The 18,556-nt window shown below is 38.1% G+C and overlaps 1 protein-coding gene across 4 annotated transcripts in view; it reads right to left on the bottom strand.

Moving 5' to 3' along the window:
* LOC140944901 (chromatin-remodeling ATPase INO80-like) overlaps positions 1-18,112 on the bottom strand; it is a 29,524-nt gene extending 11,412 nt beyond the window's left edge. For 2 of the 4 annotated variants that reach the window (XM_073394003.1, XM_073394006.1), the window contains exons 1-25: positions 17,938-18,112; positions 16,427-16,539; positions 15,639-15,706; positions 14,506-14,646; positions 13,779-13,890; positions 13,564-13,643; positions 13,299-13,424; positions 8,464-8,517; positions 7,985-8,083; positions 7,332-7,436; positions 7,028-7,109; positions 6,340-6,462; positions 5,923-5,990; positions 5,628-5,694; positions 5,257-5,357; positions 5,134-5,166; positions 4,694-4,774; positions 3,955-4,050; positions 3,621-3,680; positions 3,155-3,220; positions 2,175-2,260; positions 1,752-1,836; positions 1,546-1,663; positions 719-804; positions 381-545 (exon numbers count right to left, since the gene is read on the bottom strand). In XM_073394003.1, coding sequence (XP_073250104.1) covers positions 381-545; positions 719-804; positions 1,546-1,663; positions 1,752-1,836; positions 2,175-2,260; positions 3,155-3,220; positions 3,621-3,680; positions 3,955-4,050; positions 4,694-4,774; positions 5,134-5,166; positions 5,257-5,357; positions 5,628-5,694; positions 5,923-5,990; positions 6,340-6,462; positions 7,028-7,109; positions 7,332-7,436; positions 7,985-8,083; positions 8,464-8,517; positions 13,299-13,424; positions 13,564-13,643; positions 13,779-13,890; positions 14,506-14,646; positions 15,639-15,706; positions 16,427-16,539; positions 17,938-18,086 — 2,364 coding nt within the window. In that variant the 5' untranslated portion in view covers positions 18,087-18,112. Of the gene's footprint in view, positions 1-380; positions 546-718; positions 805-1,545; positions 1,664-1,751; positions 1,837-2,174; positions 2,261-3,154; positions 3,221-3,620; positions 3,681-3,954; positions 4,051-4,693; positions 4,775-5,133; positions 5,167-5,256; positions 5,358-5,627; positions 5,695-5,922; positions 5,991-6,339; positions 6,463-7,027; positions 7,110-7,331; positions 7,437-7,984; positions 8,084-8,463; positions 8,518-13,298; positions 13,425-13,563; positions 13,644-13,778; positions 13,891-14,505; positions 14,647-15,638; positions 15,707-16,426; positions 16,540-17,377; positions 17,530-17,937 lie in introns of all 4 variants that reach the window. The other 2 variants (XM_073394004.1, XM_073394005.1) reach the window with 2 other exon arrangements.
* Between the last annotated feature and the right edge of the window lie 444 nt (positions 18,113-18,556).

The raw sequence follows: 18,556 nt of genomic DNA, 5'->3' as shown, positions 1-18,556 counted from the left end.
ATTAGAGACCTTAAGCTTTAGATTCGAGGGCGTGGACGTTTAACTTCAAGTTTTATTGCGTGTTTCTCAAAAATTAGACACCACGGAATGCTTCACTGTAATTTTTTCACCAGAAAAGTTAGCACGGATATTTTCATCGAAGAAGGTTGAACCTTTTCCCGATTGCAAAATGATAAAACTTCTGACTGGTTTTCACGGCTGTCGAGGTTTTCCCGCCAAAATGACGCTGGCCACATTGCATGGTTTTATCATAACCCCAGGGAGGGAACGAGTTAACAAAATGGTGTAAGATGTAGTGCGGCCGTGCTCTACGCTTAAGAGGGGCAGAGTGGGAACAAGACAGACAAAGACAGACAAAGAAAATGCCAGAATCAACTTACTTTTCTAAACTGCATGACTAGATTCATCAGGCTGCTTGTTGTTGCATTAGTTGACGAGGAAGACGTTGACGTGTAAACAAGATCATCAATGGAGATTTTATTTCTCACAGCTTGATAAAGCCGGCGCTGTCTCGTTGTGAGATGACACACAAGCTTGATTTCAATCTGAAATTATAGAGAAAATAAACAAAATGACCTCAAAGGTTCTTGTAAGGATCTGAAATCTTTTCTTGTCAATTGGCTGCATACAACACAGCAATAACTTCAGGGCAAAGACTCCAGCGGAAAAAAGAAATGCATAGATGCACTTATTACTAAAAAGCGTAAAGATGTGGTACCTTTTCAGACAGTTCATTTTCCACATCACGTTTTATTCTTCGCAACATAAAGGGTTTCAGGATCATGTGAAGTCTTGAAAGCTGGTCTAGAATGAACAAAAATAATATTAAATTAGAAACTAAAATTTACAACCGCAAGGCTTATCTATGCACGTCATACACGTAAGATTATAAAACATCATATTGAAAACAACACTGACCCATTTCTGTCTGAACGGTTAGCAAAGCCAATTCGGTAAATATAGTTTTAGTTTTAGTTTTACCAGCTTTTCTGGACACAGACAGGCCCAGAGTGAGCGGGCATGAACGGGACTCATAGGTCCCATGCAAGGTGCCATCCCTGCCCAATCCCACAACCCGTAAAGGTTGGCCACACCACTGAGGTCTACAACCCCTCCTTTTATACAGTGATGTGGATTCTTTTACGTCCCACAAGAACAGATCAGTGAAAGTGCTGTGAGACGGGACCTACGGTTTTTCGTCCTTATCCGAGAAGACTAGAAAGTCTAACCATTTGCAGATGTCATTACAGAGACAGAACTTTCTTCTCATATATTTAAAGTTCCTGGGTGCTGGTCCAGCGAGGGTTTGAACCTGCGACCTCCCACTCAGCAGACTGGCACTCTCCCAACTGAGCTAACCAGGCAGCAAAACTTCATGGACTAAAATAATGACAAACGAACAAGTTTTTGAACGGTCACACCTTGGGATTTTATCCATAGACTCAAATTGAGTTAGAACCAGCTTATACAGGGGTGAATTATGGGCATTTGGACCTCTTAAGGGGTCATATGTCTTTACACGTACCCATACAGACTATGCTATACCTTGGTCAATGGCAGTTTTATTTTCAGCATGATTTTCTATGTCTTTCGAGAACCACTCGTTAAATTCTTCATGTGAATCAAACAGCGTCGGCATAATGAAGTGAAGCAAGGCCCACAGCTGCCAATGAGAACAAGCAAAAGCTGTGAGGAAAAGCACTCAAAAGACTATGTTAAAATTTGATGTTAAGTGTTAAAATCACACAAACCTCTGCCATACTGTTCTGAATGGGTGTTCCAGTTAAAAGAAGTCTGTTCCTACACAAGAAGCCAAGGAGAATCTTCCAACGCACGCTGTAAAATGAAAAAAAAAAAATTAGTGTAAATTACTACAAAATGCACCACTTCATGAGCATTAACTGAATAACAGGTGTATAACAGGTTCCTGATTATTTACAAGTTTCTTATTGCTATGTTTTAAATTTCCTGATTATTTAGATGCAAACTCTACAACAGCCAAACACAATATTTTATCCTAAATTTTTGGAACTATGACTTACTTAAGTACAAAAACTTTGAGTAAGAACCTCATGTTGAAGGAAGGCTGATCTCATGCGCAGAGTGACCCCATTATCCCAACAAGTTAGACCAAGATTTATGTAACTTCTCTTAAGGATCTTACAACATTTTACCTGGAACTGCTTTTAATTGCTTGTGCCTCATCCAGTACAAGGTACTGCCATTTAATGCGCTGAAAATACCGGACATCTTGGACAACCTGATTTCCAAAAAAAATATATTACTCATTGAGTTGTAAATATTTGACACTCTTAGGAATGGTTGTTCAACAGTCTGGATGCAATTTTTTTTTACTTCTTCATTTCTTTGCAGAGATAAATGTTTAAGCCTTTTGATATTGCGTACTCTCTTTAATTTAAGTATTCTCATGGATATGACTTGTGCACCAAATTTACATGATGTAAAATGTAGAACTAATCACTCAGTGCTACCAAAACTTAAATTAAGAGTTTAAAACAGCAAAACAACTGACCTGACTGACCACTCCATTAAATAGGATGATTACATACATGTATATAAAATTAATAGGCCATTTCCGAGTTCCAAAATCTCTCACTTTCAAACCAGGAACTAAGTGCAAAACCTTTCTTGTTAAAATGAGTTTGATTTGCATGAGAAGAAAAAATCAATTTCACATCAATGACTTTGCATGTAGCCTCGCTTTGAAACAGAGGCTTGAGGCAAACTACAAAACGGCCTATTCATGTCTGGATTTTACTAAAATTCAATTCACGGGGCTGTGCTCTAGCTAGCAGGGCAAGGTGGCCTCTGGCACCCAACTTTTGCTCTTGGGGGTCTCAAGGTGTTCATTAGACATCGGAAAATTATCCGTTTACTAAGCAGAATTCTCCAGATAATGTTTGATAGTTGTGGCTACTTTTTATTCACACAAGGAGCCTCTTTCAACTGTTCTCCTGTAACATTACACTTTCCTCCTGCTACTAGAATTCTTAATGAAAACCATGGCAACTGGAAAACCTTTGTTTTTTCATACAAATCATATGCAGGGCACCCGAGATTTTACATGTTCCCTTCAATTATCCTTACACCACAGCTTTGATTCAACATGAGCAAGTTCAATGCTTTTACCCACCAGTTGGTAACTTGTAATAAGTACATGGAATGGAGCATTCTCATAGTCATTAATGTGAACTTGTTTCTACACAGAAAAAGAATATGACTTAGTAATTAAAGAAGACAACCTAACTGGCTACAGGTGAGGCATTCCTTAATCCAGGGCTTTAAATTAAATTCATAAATAGTACCAAATAAGGTTGCTTGCAACTTGAGTAATGGGTAATGTAGATTAAACAAAATTTAACTTGTTAGGAAAAGGCAACAGCCACCCCTTAATTAGTAGCAATCATAGACTGAACAATGAGTACCACAGGATACCCAAAAAACACAGGAAACTCAATAATATATGTTTTGTTCTCCTCGCATCAAATGCAATGACCCATAAAAAAGCAGCCAATTTTGTCCACTAGGGCTGTCAAAGAGAGTGAAATTCTTGAATCTTGAGTCTAAAGGGGAAAATCCCTTTAAGGCTGCATACATACCTGTGTCCAGTATTTTCGAAGAGATTTCCTGTCACCCTGGTTTCCCCAGTATGGTAACACCTGTTAAAAAACAATGATAATGAATAAAGATGATGACCAACAAGCTGCTACTGTTAATGGTGAGTTTTGCCACAAAAAATAAACAAAGAAACCAGTTTTCAATCCAAAAAGCAAGCATTTATTACAGTTTACAACTCTTATGACACAAAAATAAAATAACACCTATAACCGAATTTTCTAGGGCTTGCAAGGGCACCTTGGAGTAGTCTTTTTACTTCTTATACTGTGTATAAACGCAATATATTAATAATATTTGTGAAAAAAAAAAAAACACCTTAAACTGGGGTATAAATCTGGTAACTTCCTGCTGCCAGTTGTGCAGTGTAGAGGCCGGAGCAACCACCAGGAATGGACCCCAAATATTATGAGTCTGCAGAAAGGATACAAACACATATTTTTATCAGCATTCAACTACAGTTGTAATAGTGAGATTATTCACAGCCATAATCCCCCTTTCACTGACAAAATAACTACAACATTAACTTGAAACTTAAAGTACTTTTCAAAAAGACCTGTAATTCACAAGTCCAAAGAGACTAAACAAGATTTCTATCTAGATCAACAAAACCTTTTTCACATAGATCAAGAAAGCAACAAATGTCTTTGGGAAACTAGAGAATAATACAATGATTTGCAGCGTGCAAAGAAAGCCATGTCCAATAGCCTTGGATTAGAAGATTTTGCTATCAGGCTAGTGAATTCTGTTCTTAACTGGCCCGACTGGCAAGTGAAGTTTTTTTTAGGAAATTCATATTACAAAGGCACTGTAGTCAATCCAGCTCATAATATTTTTTTCCATTTTTTCATCTTTCACTTTTAGGCTAGTGCATGCTAGCTATGGCAAGCTGTAAAACTGACTTTCTTTGAACACTGATTTGATGCCAGGTTAAAAGATTTCACTGACTCCAATAATAATACAGTACTGTTGTTGAGGTTACAATGTTATGAGACTGCATAACATATCAGAGTGCATAAACATCCCCATTTTACAAAGCCCTAACTACAGAACACACCTCTGCAAGATATGAGAGAAATGCTATGGACTGGACAGTCTTCCCTAAGCCCATTTCATCAGCGAGAATTCCATTGATCCCCTAAGAAGGCAAATTAAAAACCAAACAGTTGGATGATCACAAAAAAAACCCAGCATCTTCCAAAGAGGAAAAATATTGGCAAGTTATGTGATAATGACTTCACACACAACAGTTCTAATATCTTACTGAAAACTAATTTTGCGTAAATGCACTGATTTTTGGCAAAGAGGCATTATTGTCTTCCTCTGTCTGGAAGATTTCAACAAGTCCCATAATCCCACAAAACACACATATGCGTGAAATCAAAGGTGTTTACTCTGTTAATGAACAATGTCATGTCATACTTCCAAAAACTGAACAAGAAAACAACTAGCGATTTTTGTTGGATTTTAGTATGTACCGGTATATGTAACAAATACCTGTTCATAGAGATTGATCAGCCAATTCATTCCCTGGAAAATAATTGAAACACATCAGAATTAAGGAAGTAAGGAAGCTAATGTCAGCCATAGCAAACAGATACATCACAAAATGAAATCTACCTTTAACTGATATGATTTAAGTTCCCCATCAAAGATTGTTGGTTGGGGATGTGCTTGTTCCATGTTCATCATGGGGTTTGCTAAACTGTAACTCTGGTCAACTAAATACAAAATAATAAAAAATGTGAGTTGATGACCACATGAACTGCAGTTCACAAAACCAGAAACTCTCTATACCTAACCATGAGTACTTGTTCATTGAAAATTCTCAAATGTGAAACTATGCACAGAATAATCTTTTTCACGCATTTTTTAATACAAATAATAGGACTGCTTAATCTGCCTGCTTTGTGGTTTTAAGACTACTTCAAATTAGGATAAGTGTAACAAACAGGTTTTTGAGTGGAGGGAGAAAACAAGACCAGACTTACAGAAAGCTTGTGACATTGAAACCTTCTTCCCTGTTTCTTGCTGGTAGCTGTTGTCAAATTCCCTTGTCTACAAAAGAAAATATTCATAGAAAAAAATAAGATAAGATAAAATAAAATATATAATAATAACAGTAATAATAACACTGAAATAGTGTCTCAACTACACTGACTCTTAAAGGGCTCTTATTACAATAATTTAATGTTATATTTTAGAAGAAAAAAAAAAACACTCCTGAACCAAGCACTACAGAATAAATTAAGACAATATTAGAGGATAGTTTGCATGTCAACATACCCTTGCCTCTTGATCTTGGATTGCCCTCTGAGCATTTGATAATGCTTTGGATTTCATTTCATCTGCATCTACATTAAAGAACAGTACACAGTTCTCTTATAGTACGACATGCAAAGATTTAACTCATAAGTAGTATATTTCGTTACAATACATTATTTTCTGCTATTCTGTTGCTCACATTGTATTATGCGGTTCAAACTTTCAATTATTTGCAACTGTGTAGACAAAAACTGCTATTGTGAGCATTCAAATGAAACCAACAAGGAGTACTTTGCTTTGACTTGCTTTCATTATAAATTATATTGCAAAATTAATACAGACACATTTTCAGACTGAGATGATCTTTGATCAACACAACAAACCTTCACTCACGTACTGTTAACTTTTTATGCAAAGAAATGTGAATATATTTCTTACCATATGTATCAGCATTCTCCATGTCTATTAACACACCCCCTTGTACTGTCTTCACATTCTGTTTAGCAGAGGGTTCGTCTAACTTCCTCAAAATGTCTTGGGTGCCTTCATCAGCTTGTGCGCCTGCAAATTGAATGCATAGAATCAACTCTAGTCAAGACTCTAATCAAGCAAAGAAAGTTGGAAAATGTGTTTTTCACAGATGGCACTGTGGTCTAGAAACTGAAGATTATACCTACATTGTAGGAAATACAACCTGTAGTGTTAAATGTAAAATCCATTTTCAACACAAAATATCAATATTATTAAGTTACTTTGCTTATTATTTGTAAGAGTCTCAAGTTAAGTGGATTATAAATAATATGTTTTGAAAGTTAGCATAAATGTCAAAAAGAAAAAGACCTTTCTACACAAGAAACCTTTCACTCTTAAGACTAGCCAATTATGAGAACAGAAAATAGAAAGTTAAAGGGATTTGGAACACATGATCCTAAGCATATGCTAACAGCAAACAAGAGCATTATTATAATGTTTTAGCCAAACAATTTTAGAAACATGGACACTACAGGAATCAGCTTGGTGATGAGGGTGGATGTACAAAAGCTCCATTTAAATGCTGATGTTTGTGTGATTAGTGGGAAAAAAACAGACATGAACAGTGTATTTATATAGTTATTTTAAAACCTACCTTTCAACTTTTTGCTCATGAAATGAGCATACAACTCAGTCTGTGTTATTAAGAAATTCAGTTTCCGCTGCTGCCTTCGGGCCTAAAATAACCAAACAAAAAAGCCTTAGGAATAATTTTGCACAATGTACTGTAAAGATACATGAAGCACTCTGTCTCTTTCTACAAGGATTCTTCTATGCTGCGTAATGTACACAAATGCATTAAACTAAAAAACACTGCAGATTAGACGATGCACTTGGAAGTTTAAACATCAACAATACATTTACCAATCAACTAATCAACACACTTGGAGAATCCTCACCTCTCTGAACTCATCATCAAGTTTTCGCTGTTCCATTGCTTCCTTTTCTGCTCTCTTTCTGTGTTCTTTTTCTACTTTCTCATATTTCTTCCAATACAGTAGCATCTGATGTAAAATAACGATATGTTTTAATTGCATTCACTGTTGTGCTGTTAGTAACCAAAACATTTCAGGAGAAAATGAAATGCACATACCAAAACTTAACATCTGTGTGACATCTACATGTACACAGTAACAATTTGTCAAATGGACTAGTAAGTTTCCATCATTGAAATATACCTCAATTACCTAGAGTAAGGTCTTTATTGTTAGTGACTGATCTGGTCTTGCAAAAAGTTAGGTTGTTTCAAAGTGTCTTCAGAGGGAGACAATGGACTAGAAAACGGAAAAGTGGAGCCACATTTTTAAGTTTAAGAGTCCCTAGCAAAATTAAGTTTTGCTCCGAAACCATCGAATACAGTTTGCTCCCACTTCGGGGATAAAAATTAATACTTTAAATCCCTTTCTCTTGTTTTTAAAGGCCAATTTGTTTCAAGGGGTGCACCTTCAGAGTTCAAGGAAGAGGATGATAAAGCAGAGGGCTTTTTGACACTGGAAGCTTAAAGTGGTAACATGGTACTTGTAGATCGATAAGGATGTGTTGATGTCCGTACCTCTCTACAAAGTCTTCTAGCTTTGGGTGCGGTCTGTAATGTCACCTTCTGAGACCTCTGAGCTTCTCTGCGCATTTCCTTCTGGCAAAGTTGAGCAAGCTATACGTGGAGACAAAATCAACCCCATTATCCTTGGGTCAAATATAATATCCTTTGTTTTGAACTTACTATGTGACATAATTAAGACATCCCCCCCGACACCCCAGTTAGTCCCATTTATTTTGTGATCAAAACATCAACACTATATGTACGTATATACACGTGTACTCATGATGCAACAACTTTAGCTTTTTACCACTTGCTTTAAAAACAATAGGCACTTGCAGGAGTGAATCTGGTTACAGTACTATTTGCTACTGATACCCTATTTTTGAATGACAATATTACATGCAATTTACTGAAATAAAACTTGGAACTCAGAAAGTTAGTTTTGGGTTTTTTACAAGTAAGTATCTGCAAACCTTTCCCATCCAACTCACCTTTTTGCAATTTGCAAGCATGTTGTTCCTGGCAGAGGATTTCTGTCTGTGAGCCTGCGGAAAAATAAAAGATGGGTTAGAATAAACATTTTGAGAAGAGAACAATTTTGTTAAGATAAGTGTTTCATTAAGTGTTCCTAACATGGGTTAGGTTTAGTGTAAGGCCTGGTTTCCATAAAATCATCCAGATTGACTTGATCATCTCTGTCATCCCAAAAATGCACGAGACAGTAACTGTTTTAGACCTCCCCAAAATACATGTAACTAACCCTAAAAATAACCACCCCCACCCCCAACTCCATGAAAGTAATCACCCCTAGGGGCTGCTTATTCTGAAAATTACAAGGGTTGTTACATGGGGTCCCACAAAGTTCTCTGAATGAGATTGTTTAACTGTGAAAGGTTTGAACCCAGGAGTTATTTCAAAAGTATGTTGAGTTTGATGGTCTGGGTGAACGTAGTCCTGAACAGGACTGTTGTTGTTGACAGTGACTGACATTTCGACAACCTGTGCAGGAGTCATCTTCAAAGTCAGGACTACATTTACCTGGACGATCAAACTCAACCTACATTTGAGAATTGCTTAAGTAGCTAAAGAAATTAAGATAAATGAACCAAACAATATCCCTAACTATAAAAAGAATGGAAGACTTGTTTTCAAATGCCAATGAAAACACAGCAGAGGTTTGTAAGAATGTAATGGCTAGAGCATTACTTTTAAGAGTGAGTCCATGAGTGCACCAGGCAGGTGTGCTACATGCTATCTCTCCGATTTCAGTGAAACTTGGCTAGTTTAAAGGGTCTACCCCAAAACTCAAAATGACAAACTGGTTCGCATTTTGGATCTTTATTTTGCCAAAAAAAGTGCATTAATAATCTGCAAAAGTAGAAAGCTCTCAGGACAACTGCTTTTAACCCTTGACTATGAAGGTTTGTATATATGTTGATACATCTTTGACCAATGCAAGGATGTAAGTTTCAGTCAATTTGATTGACAGCTTGTCAATCACCGGCCTTGAATATGGGACCACCTTTTTAGCCATTCAAATACTTGCTGATTTTGAGATCAAATATCTCTCCTTGCCAGAAAGCTTTGACAATAATTTTGCTATTCCCTGTTTACCAACCCTTTGGTCTATAATAAACATAAAAAACATTTCTGGGCTCTGCCTTTTTTGGGCGTCAGGTGCCACTTGAAAACTACCCCTAAATCAAGCTTATTTCCACTTCACCTGTCCAATAATTCAGCGATTAACGGCCGCTGAAGTTACTAAACCGACACTTTCCAGCCCGTTATTCAAGAATAATAATTGAGGAATTCAATGCATGCTTAAAACGTTCGAGATTTTGCAAGAAAATCAAAGATTTCACACTGATTAGTGATGTATGTCACCAAAATATCGCAGGCAAAATCGTAATGTTTGTGACCTCATTTTGATTTTCTCACAAAATCAGAGATTATTCTTCTTAAAAGTTAAACTATACAGAAGTCCTTCATTCAACAAGTGTTGTGGTCTTTACTGTGACAAGACCAAGCTGTTTTTAATTTCCTGGGGAGATTTCAAGGTCACATGGTGCACGGTTGTTGACAAGCTTTGAATCACTCCACTATATGCCAGTCATAAAAGCAATGTCAACTCGTACATCTAAAAACAACATTCAGTGATTAAAATACTTCCCTCTAGCGATAAAGAAATTACGCCCTTAAAAAGTTCATGAAGTTTAGGCTACAACCTCAGAAAAAGAATAGTATTACAAAGAAGAATAGTGTTAGTTTTACTAACCGCCGTTGTCCTACGCCAAACTATAATATATGCTGCGTGACCAGACAATATTTCTTTACAATCCACTTCTTTGCCTCCCAAAGGCTTTCAGAGGGTCCTGCTTGTCTCTATAACTATATTTATCTCCTCCTATCTTCATTTTTTTTCAAATACAAGTTGTTCGAAGATCTCTGTCACTCTCAATCAAGATGATTTACAACCAAGTATTACGTGACAAAAGAAAGAGCCCGCACTGTTTTGATCAGCGAGAGGGGTGAATTTCCCGCGCCTTCCCCGGCAATTTACATAAATCTTTTAAGACAATTTTTGGTTGTCCAAACTGGAAGAGAGAATGAATAAAAATAAGCAACACAAAGGATAACTAAAAAGTAGATATTTACATTTTTGGTTTTGTCTCCCTAAGGCAAAAACTGAGAAACACTATTGCTTGTATACAGACACCACGCTTATTTTTATTCATTCTCTCTTTTTGTTTAGACAGCCGAAAATGTTTTAGAATATATGTAAATTGTCGGGGAAGGCGGGTAGGTACGTGGTGTAAGCATCATATAGTGGTTCCCCGTTAGTTACTAGAAGCAGTGTACATAATCCTACATAATCCTACACAGCCCTACATAGCCCTACATAGACATACATAGACATAAATAACCCTACATAGCCATACACAGCCCTACATAGCCATACATAGCCATACATAGACATAAATAACCCTACATAGCCATACACAGCCCTACATAGCCCTACATAGCCATACATAGACATAAATAACCCTACATAGCCATACATAGCCCTACATAGCCCTACATAGCCATACATAGACATAAATAACCCTACATAGCCATACATAGCCCTACATAGCCCTACATAGCCATACATAGACATAAATAACCCTACATAGCCATACATAGCCATACATAGCCCTACATAGCCATACATAGCCCTACATAGCCCTACATAGCCATACATAGACATAAATAACCCTACATAGCCATACATAACCCTACATAGCCCTACATAGCCCTACATAGCCATACATAGCCCTACACAGCCCTACATAGCCATACATAGCTATACATAGCCCTACATAGCCATACATAGCCCTACATAGCCCTACACAGCCCTACATAGCCATACATAGCCATACATAGCCCTACATAGCCATACATAGCCCTACATAGCCATGCATAGCCCTACATAGCCCTACATAGCCATACATAACCATACATAGCCCTACATAGCCATACATAGCTATACATAGCCCTACATAGCCATACATAGCCATACATACGCATACATAACCATACATAGCCCTAAATAGCCCCTACATAGCCATATATAGCCCTACATAGCCCTACAAAGCCATGCACAGCCATACACAGCCCTACATAGCCCTACATTGCCCTACATAGCCATACATAGCCATACATAGCCATACATAGCCCTACATAGCCCTACATAGCCATACATAGCCATACATAGCCCTACATAGCCATACATAGCTATACATAGCCCTACATAGCCATACATACCCATACATAGCCCTACATAGCCATACATAGCCATACATAACCATACATAACCATACATAGCCCTATATAGCCCTACATAGCCATACATAGCCCTACATAGCCCTACAAAGCCATACACAGCCCTACACAGCCCTACATAGCCATACATAGCTCTACATAGCCCTACACAGCCCTACATAGCCATACATAGCCATACATAGCCATACATAACCCTACATAGTCCTACATAGCCCTACATAGCCCTACATAGCCCTACACAGCCCTACATAGCCATACATAGCCATACATAGCCCAACAAAGCCATACACAGCCATACACAGCCCTACATAGCCATACATAGCCCTTTGGGAGGCAAAAAAGTGGATTCTGAACAAATATTGTCTGGTAACGCAGCATACATAATACTTCTGCGTAGATCGACGGCGATAAGCAAAACTAACACTATTCTTTTTCTGAGGTTGTAACCTCAACTTAACGAACGTTTTAGGCGTAATTTCTTTATCGCTATAAGGAAGAATTTCTCATCATTGAATGTTGTTTTTAGATGTACGAGTTGACGTTGCTTTTATGACTGGCATATAGTTGCGTGATTCAAAGCTTGTCAACAACTTCGCACCATGTGGCCTTGAAATCTCCCCAGGAAATTAAAAACAGCTTGGTCTTGTCACAGTAAAGACCATAACACTTGTTGAATGAAGGACTCATGTATAGTTGAACTTCTATGAAGAATAATATCTGATTTTGTGAGAAAATCAAAACGAGGTCACAAACATTACGATTTTGCCTTCGATATTTTGGTGACATACATCACTAATCAGTGTGAAATTTTTAATTTTCTCGCAAAAGCTCGAACGTTTTAAGCATGCATTAAACTCCTCAATTATTATTCTTGTATAACGGGCGCCAAAGCGTCGGTTTAGTAACTTCAGCGGCCGTTAATTGCTGAATTATTGGACAGGTAAAGTGGAAATAAGCTTGATTTAGGGGTAGTTTTCAAGTGGCATCTGACGCCCAAAAAAGGCAGAGCCCAGAAATGTTTTTAATGTTTATTATAGACCAAAGGGTTGGTAAACAGGGAATAGCAAAATTATTGTCAAAGCTTTCTGGCAAGGAGAGATATTTGATCTCAAAATCAGCAAGTATTTGAATGGCTAAAAAGGTGGTCCCATATTCAAGGCCGGTGATTGACAAGCTGTCAATCAAATTGACTGAAACTTACATCCTTGCATTGGTCAAAGATGTATCAACATATATACAAACCTTCATAGTCAAAGGTTAAAAGCAGTTGTCCTGAAAGCTTTCTACTTTTGCCGGTTATTAATGCACTTTTATTGGTAAAAATCTAATTACACCAGTTGGCTGGGCTATCTCCCACCATAAAGATCCAAAATGTTAACCAGTTTGTCATTTTGAGTTTTGGGGTAGACCCTTTAAACTGACCAAGTTTCGTTGAAATCGGAGAGATAGCATGTAGCACACCTGCCTGGTGCACCCATGGACTCACTCTTAATAGCTTTCTTACCCTTGGTATCTCTTTTCTGACGATCAGAGCCCATAACTTTCTTCTTTTAGCATCTGCTTCCTTGCGTCTGATCAGAGTTTTCTTGAAAATCCTTTCCTCCAATGTCAACTGTCTCTGGTCATCTTCCTGCAAATAACACAAAATATCTAATAAGATAAATAAGTCACCAAAAGTATGAAAATATTCAAACTTGCACCTCGTTATCAGTATTTTGCAGAAAAAAATTGAAGATTTGTTTATTCTGATTGCCAAGTTAAAAACTTACCAATTCATCAGTCTTTTTCTTTTTCTTCTTTACTTTTAGTTTGTCCTTTTCTTTCTTTTCTTTGGGAAGTTTCACTTTGCCTGACAAAAAATATTGGTCAGCTTGAGTTAAGAAATGCATAAACTATTCAACCCTGGGGCTTGTTATCAAAATTGGTAACCCATAGATACTCCTGGCAGCCAACCTTACAGTATCATGAATACAGAAATGCATACCATCTTTTAACTTTTTTCTTTTCAGCTTCTTGGATCCAGACTGTTTCTGATATTCATGGTACTTGTCCTGATTTGAAAGCAAGCTGGCACTGTAAAATTGGTACCTACACAGCTGTATGATAAAACAAAGTATTCATATTAGATAATAGTATTTTTGGGTTGCTATTTACTTAACAATGTCTTTGTATTACAAGGTAATATAAAAAAAACAACAGTAAAATGGACATTCTAAAACCCAGGGACCTGATGGCAATATTGCACCAGTGCTGATATTAACAGACCCATTCATGTTTTTTTAACTTTCGTCATGGATCAGTAAGTGAAAATCTGTTGACATTGCTGAAAAGAAAGCCTAAAAATAGTAAAATTGCCAAGTTTGAGAGTGATTTGTAAAAAAAAGATATAGCTCCGCAAAGTCACAAAATTCTACACGCATTTGTAAGATGGAGGGGAGCAACTTACAACCACCCCCCCCCCCCTTCCTGTCCCCCATACAGAGGTCTGTTACATTTTGCAACTTTAAGAAGCTGTATCTTTGCTTGCTTTAGATGTATCACTTTCAAACTTGGCACGTTTACCAGGGTTAAATTGCTCATTTTAGCGGTGGTGACGGATTTTTACCACATGATCCCCATCAAAACTTGAAGAAAACCGTGGAAGGGTTAAATTCTTCTGGTATTTTTTTGTCATAATCACACTGTTAGTATTGAACAAGGAAATAGCTTACATCTTTGTCAAAGCCATACATCTGCTGTGCAATTTTCTGATGTTTGTGTAACCACAGCATCTCCTGACGATCTTCCTCTGTCAGTGGTGCTTCATCATCCTCATCACATGATGTATCTGAGCTGTCACTCAAAAGCACCTCCTGAAAATATGACACATGCACATAAAATTTTATATACACAGTTACTACAATCGACGACCCTATTAGTTGAGACACTTTGCCCTAAAGAGCCTCTCTGACATTTTAACAACTTAGAGGGGAAAATAAAACTTTCCCTCCCCCACCCCCTCTAGGCAATATTGTGTCGCTGTTTGATGTACCAGTAGAAAACAACAAACACCCCAACTTTGAATGGAGAGGAGAGGGGAGGAGTGTGGATGGTATTGTTCTCCAAAGTTAACCTATTTGTAATAACCTCATTGTTTGTAGGTCTCTAATCATGTAAAAGTCCATCCAGTCAAAACATTTTGACATCAAAAAGCTATGAGACGTAATTCAGGAAACCCATCCTTTTTGTTGCCAGAAGCCTAGCAGTTTCAACACTCAGCAGCGTGGCTAAGTGGTCAGCCATCAGACTCACAATCCAGTGGTAAAAGGTTCAAGTCCCACTCAGGCCACTTACTTGATTTTTTCTTGGTCATCCAACTTCAAATCCTTAGCCATGCTTTTAAATAGCCAACTGGTTGCTTCCTGCCAGTTGGGGTTTTTAATCCACTTTTGATGTATTTGAATTATTTGTTTCTAAGTATTTGAGTGTAGTGACTGTAAACTAGCTGGATAAGCTAAGTGCACCTTCCACTACAAAAACAAGCCTTTAAACATTTTTTTCAACTTTGTACAGAATTACTTGTGAGCAACTCTTGCGTAGTAGATAAGATATAAGAGCCAGAAAAAGTATTGCACCTCTAGGATGAGATATTTTTTTGCCACAAAATGTTTTCCAGGGTACAGGTACATCACCATTTTGGACAATGACCACTTGTATTTGCGTTCTATACATAAATACATGTGAGCTTAGTGACCAAATTTCCTGAAGACATCTTTTAACTGAGATGGGGGGTTTGTTCATAAACTTAGTGCTTCTGTTTCTTTTTTTTACAAAACAAAACAAAAAATGAATGAATTATTATTACCTTCAGCCATCTCCTATCTTTTTTCACTTTGGCAAAGTTGTACAGTCTTGTTTTGTCAATTCGGAGCTCTGGACAAAACATATGCAAAAGAAAACAATACTGGTTTGAATATACTCCCAGAGGTACTTCCTGCAAATACCTTAATAAACCATAGGTATCCCCCATAAAATTCGTGCTACTGAAGTATCTATGTTTGAGATAGTAACTTATATCATTCACAAGGATGGGGGCAATTTATCAGGATATCAGCCTGATGTTTGATAGCCTGACAAAACAGACAACATTTCATGATGCCACCACTGGTTTCCCGCATGAAATGACATCTGAGGAATGAGTTGAGAAATTCACTACTGGTAATGTGTCACTACCCAGATTTTGGTAGTGCTTCTGATTGGTTATGCCAAGAGGGACATTTGCTACGATCAATCAGAAGCACTAACTAGATCTGGTTAGCGATGTGTCATCAGTATGGAATTTCTGTACTCACTGCTCATGCATCATTTTGCAGGGAGACCGGGGGAAGTGTCACAAAATGTTGGTTCTTTTCTCAGGCTAGAGATGTCACAGATATTAATCAGTAACTGCATCTATGGGGGTACGCTTGACTGTAAACAGCAGTTGGGATATATCTTAACTTACACTGTAGCAAGGTGTGCTAGTCCTTCCCCCGGAAGGTACATATCAACCCAACACATACACTGTACACTCCCTGACCCTTCCTATCCTAGACACAGTATAAAATCAAAACATTGTGCTTCTGCTTCATTTTTACAAAGAGGCCAACTCACCATCACGACTCAAGGATCCATTTATCATCAAGCCATTTTTGTCCCCATTTAAAAGGCTTTCACCTTTGGCAGGAGCTTCAGCATCATTCTCGCTTAGTTCACTATCATCTTCACTACAGCAGAACAACATAAAGATTGCTCACAATTCCTGGCTAGAAAAGTTATCCTCTTTTTAATATGCAGTTAAAGTATGGCAAAAATAGCAACTTGAAAGGTCAGGATTGGTGAATGCAAAAAACATAAGTTAGTCGTTAAATAAAATTCAAGTGTAATTCTTATGTCTGTAATAAGAGAGAAAGAAAACTGAGAAGCACACTAGGATAAAACTAGTTTAATTGGAATTTATTTTCAACTATGAGATCAATTTACCACCATAAAAAGATGCTATGATGTGCTCTTTGATAGCACCATTCACTCTGACAAAAGGCCTTGTGCTTAAAGGGTCAGGTTTTCAAATTTCTTAAAGTGATAAACTGACTTTATCAATTTGTTGTTTCCTTCCCTCACTCACACTGCACCATAGTTTCTTTTGAAAATAACCCAGCACCTTTACCTTAAGTTGCTTCTGCTGATCAAGCTTTCCTCTACACATTTTCTTTGTCTCTCCAAAATCCACACAGTTCTCTTAGGATGGACACTGTTTTGTAAACACTCCCTCTCCCTCCCCCACTTCCTTTGCCATCAAGAGTTTTCTTCATGTACCAGAATCCTATCACTTTCAGCATTGATAACAAAATAATATAAAAACTGTGATCTCTTAGTGTATCACCATCGGAGGTGCTTGTGCTGACGTACACTTTACCTCTGCTTATGTTTCATAAAAAATAACCCTTTAAAAAAAAGTACCTTTAATATACTACACTGTATCAGGTTTAATTAATCGACTATGCACAGCTGACGCAACTTTCTGATATAGCCCAGTAAAAATAAATAAATTTGTGATGCGATTACCTGATATTAGACAAGAAAGGATCCGTAAATACACTCTCTAAGTAACTGAGAAATGGATCCAAGCGTAAAGCTTTTTCCAGATGCTGGACATACAGTGGTGCTGCCAGAGCTGATGACTGGGGGGATGCCATGGAAACAGGCACTTTGGAACCCTGAAAATGGGGAAATCAGCAAGCAAAATATTACTTTAGGGCAAAGGCGAGCTTTTGCTGGAGGCGATGACAACACGATCACCTTGTTCGAATAACCGGCAGCTTTCGCTTCCGACGGTGAAACGTGCGAGCTAAGAGTGGTAAACGTGTCCCCAAAATGTTGATATAGTGGGACAAGAAGAGAAATTATTAGCCTAATCTGGGTGAAAAGAACTGCAATTTCCGCCATTAAAACGGGTATTTTCAATTACCACACTTAAAGTTACGACACAAAGGAAAGTAAACGATTCTTTTCAAGAAAGCCGTTCAGCGAAAGCTAAAACGTAAAGAAAGCTTAACGTACGGAAACCAAAAGAAAAATCGGGAGAAACATGTCTCAGATCGAAGGTGCCACTAAACAACGCTCACCTGTGGTCACCTGGTCTGTTCTTGCCGCATGTTCGAAGAGAGCCACCTTTGTGAAACCATATCCACCCTACTTGAAGTCGCTTTGCCGTTATGGCGGATTTGTTCCGTCGAGTTGGCAAAATGCTTGCAATGCGGCCCATGACCATCATTCCCCCTTCGCAGGGGGCCTCCGCCATTTACAATCGCGTTACTACGCATGCTTCTGGTCTATTGAAAATGGAACGGGAAGACCTGGGAACGAAAGGTCCACAGTTTCCGCAACAAACAAAGCACAGACACTGTATCCTGCCAGGAGCCGATTTCTGCATGGCAGGCGGAAGCACCGGTTTGTTTTAATAGAGCACCCTAGGAGAACACACGAAAGAAGGCTCCTCTCCCAACCTCGTCCCCGAGTCGGCTCTTCTACTTTCCTCTCGTACGTGCCTGCGCGCGTCCTCGAAATTTCTCCCTTTTAAATCTCCCTTCACCCTAAAAGAAACCCACGGCTGTTTCAGAAGAAACCGGCATCTACCATACAGACTACTCCTTAGGCGTTATGATAACTTCACCTTCACCTGCCCATCACCGTCCTCCACCCCTTTCCCAAACTGCTACCACAATTTCCAACATCAACAGGCCT

Source organism: Porites lutea, chromosome 7 (assembly GCF_958299795.1).
Source record: "Porites lutea chromosome 7, jaPorLute2.1, whole genome shotgun sequence".
NCBI lineage: Eukaryota > Metazoa > Cnidaria > Anthozoa > Scleractinia > Poritidae > Porites > Porites lutea.
This window is presented reverse-complemented; position numbering and strand designations above follow the sequence as displayed.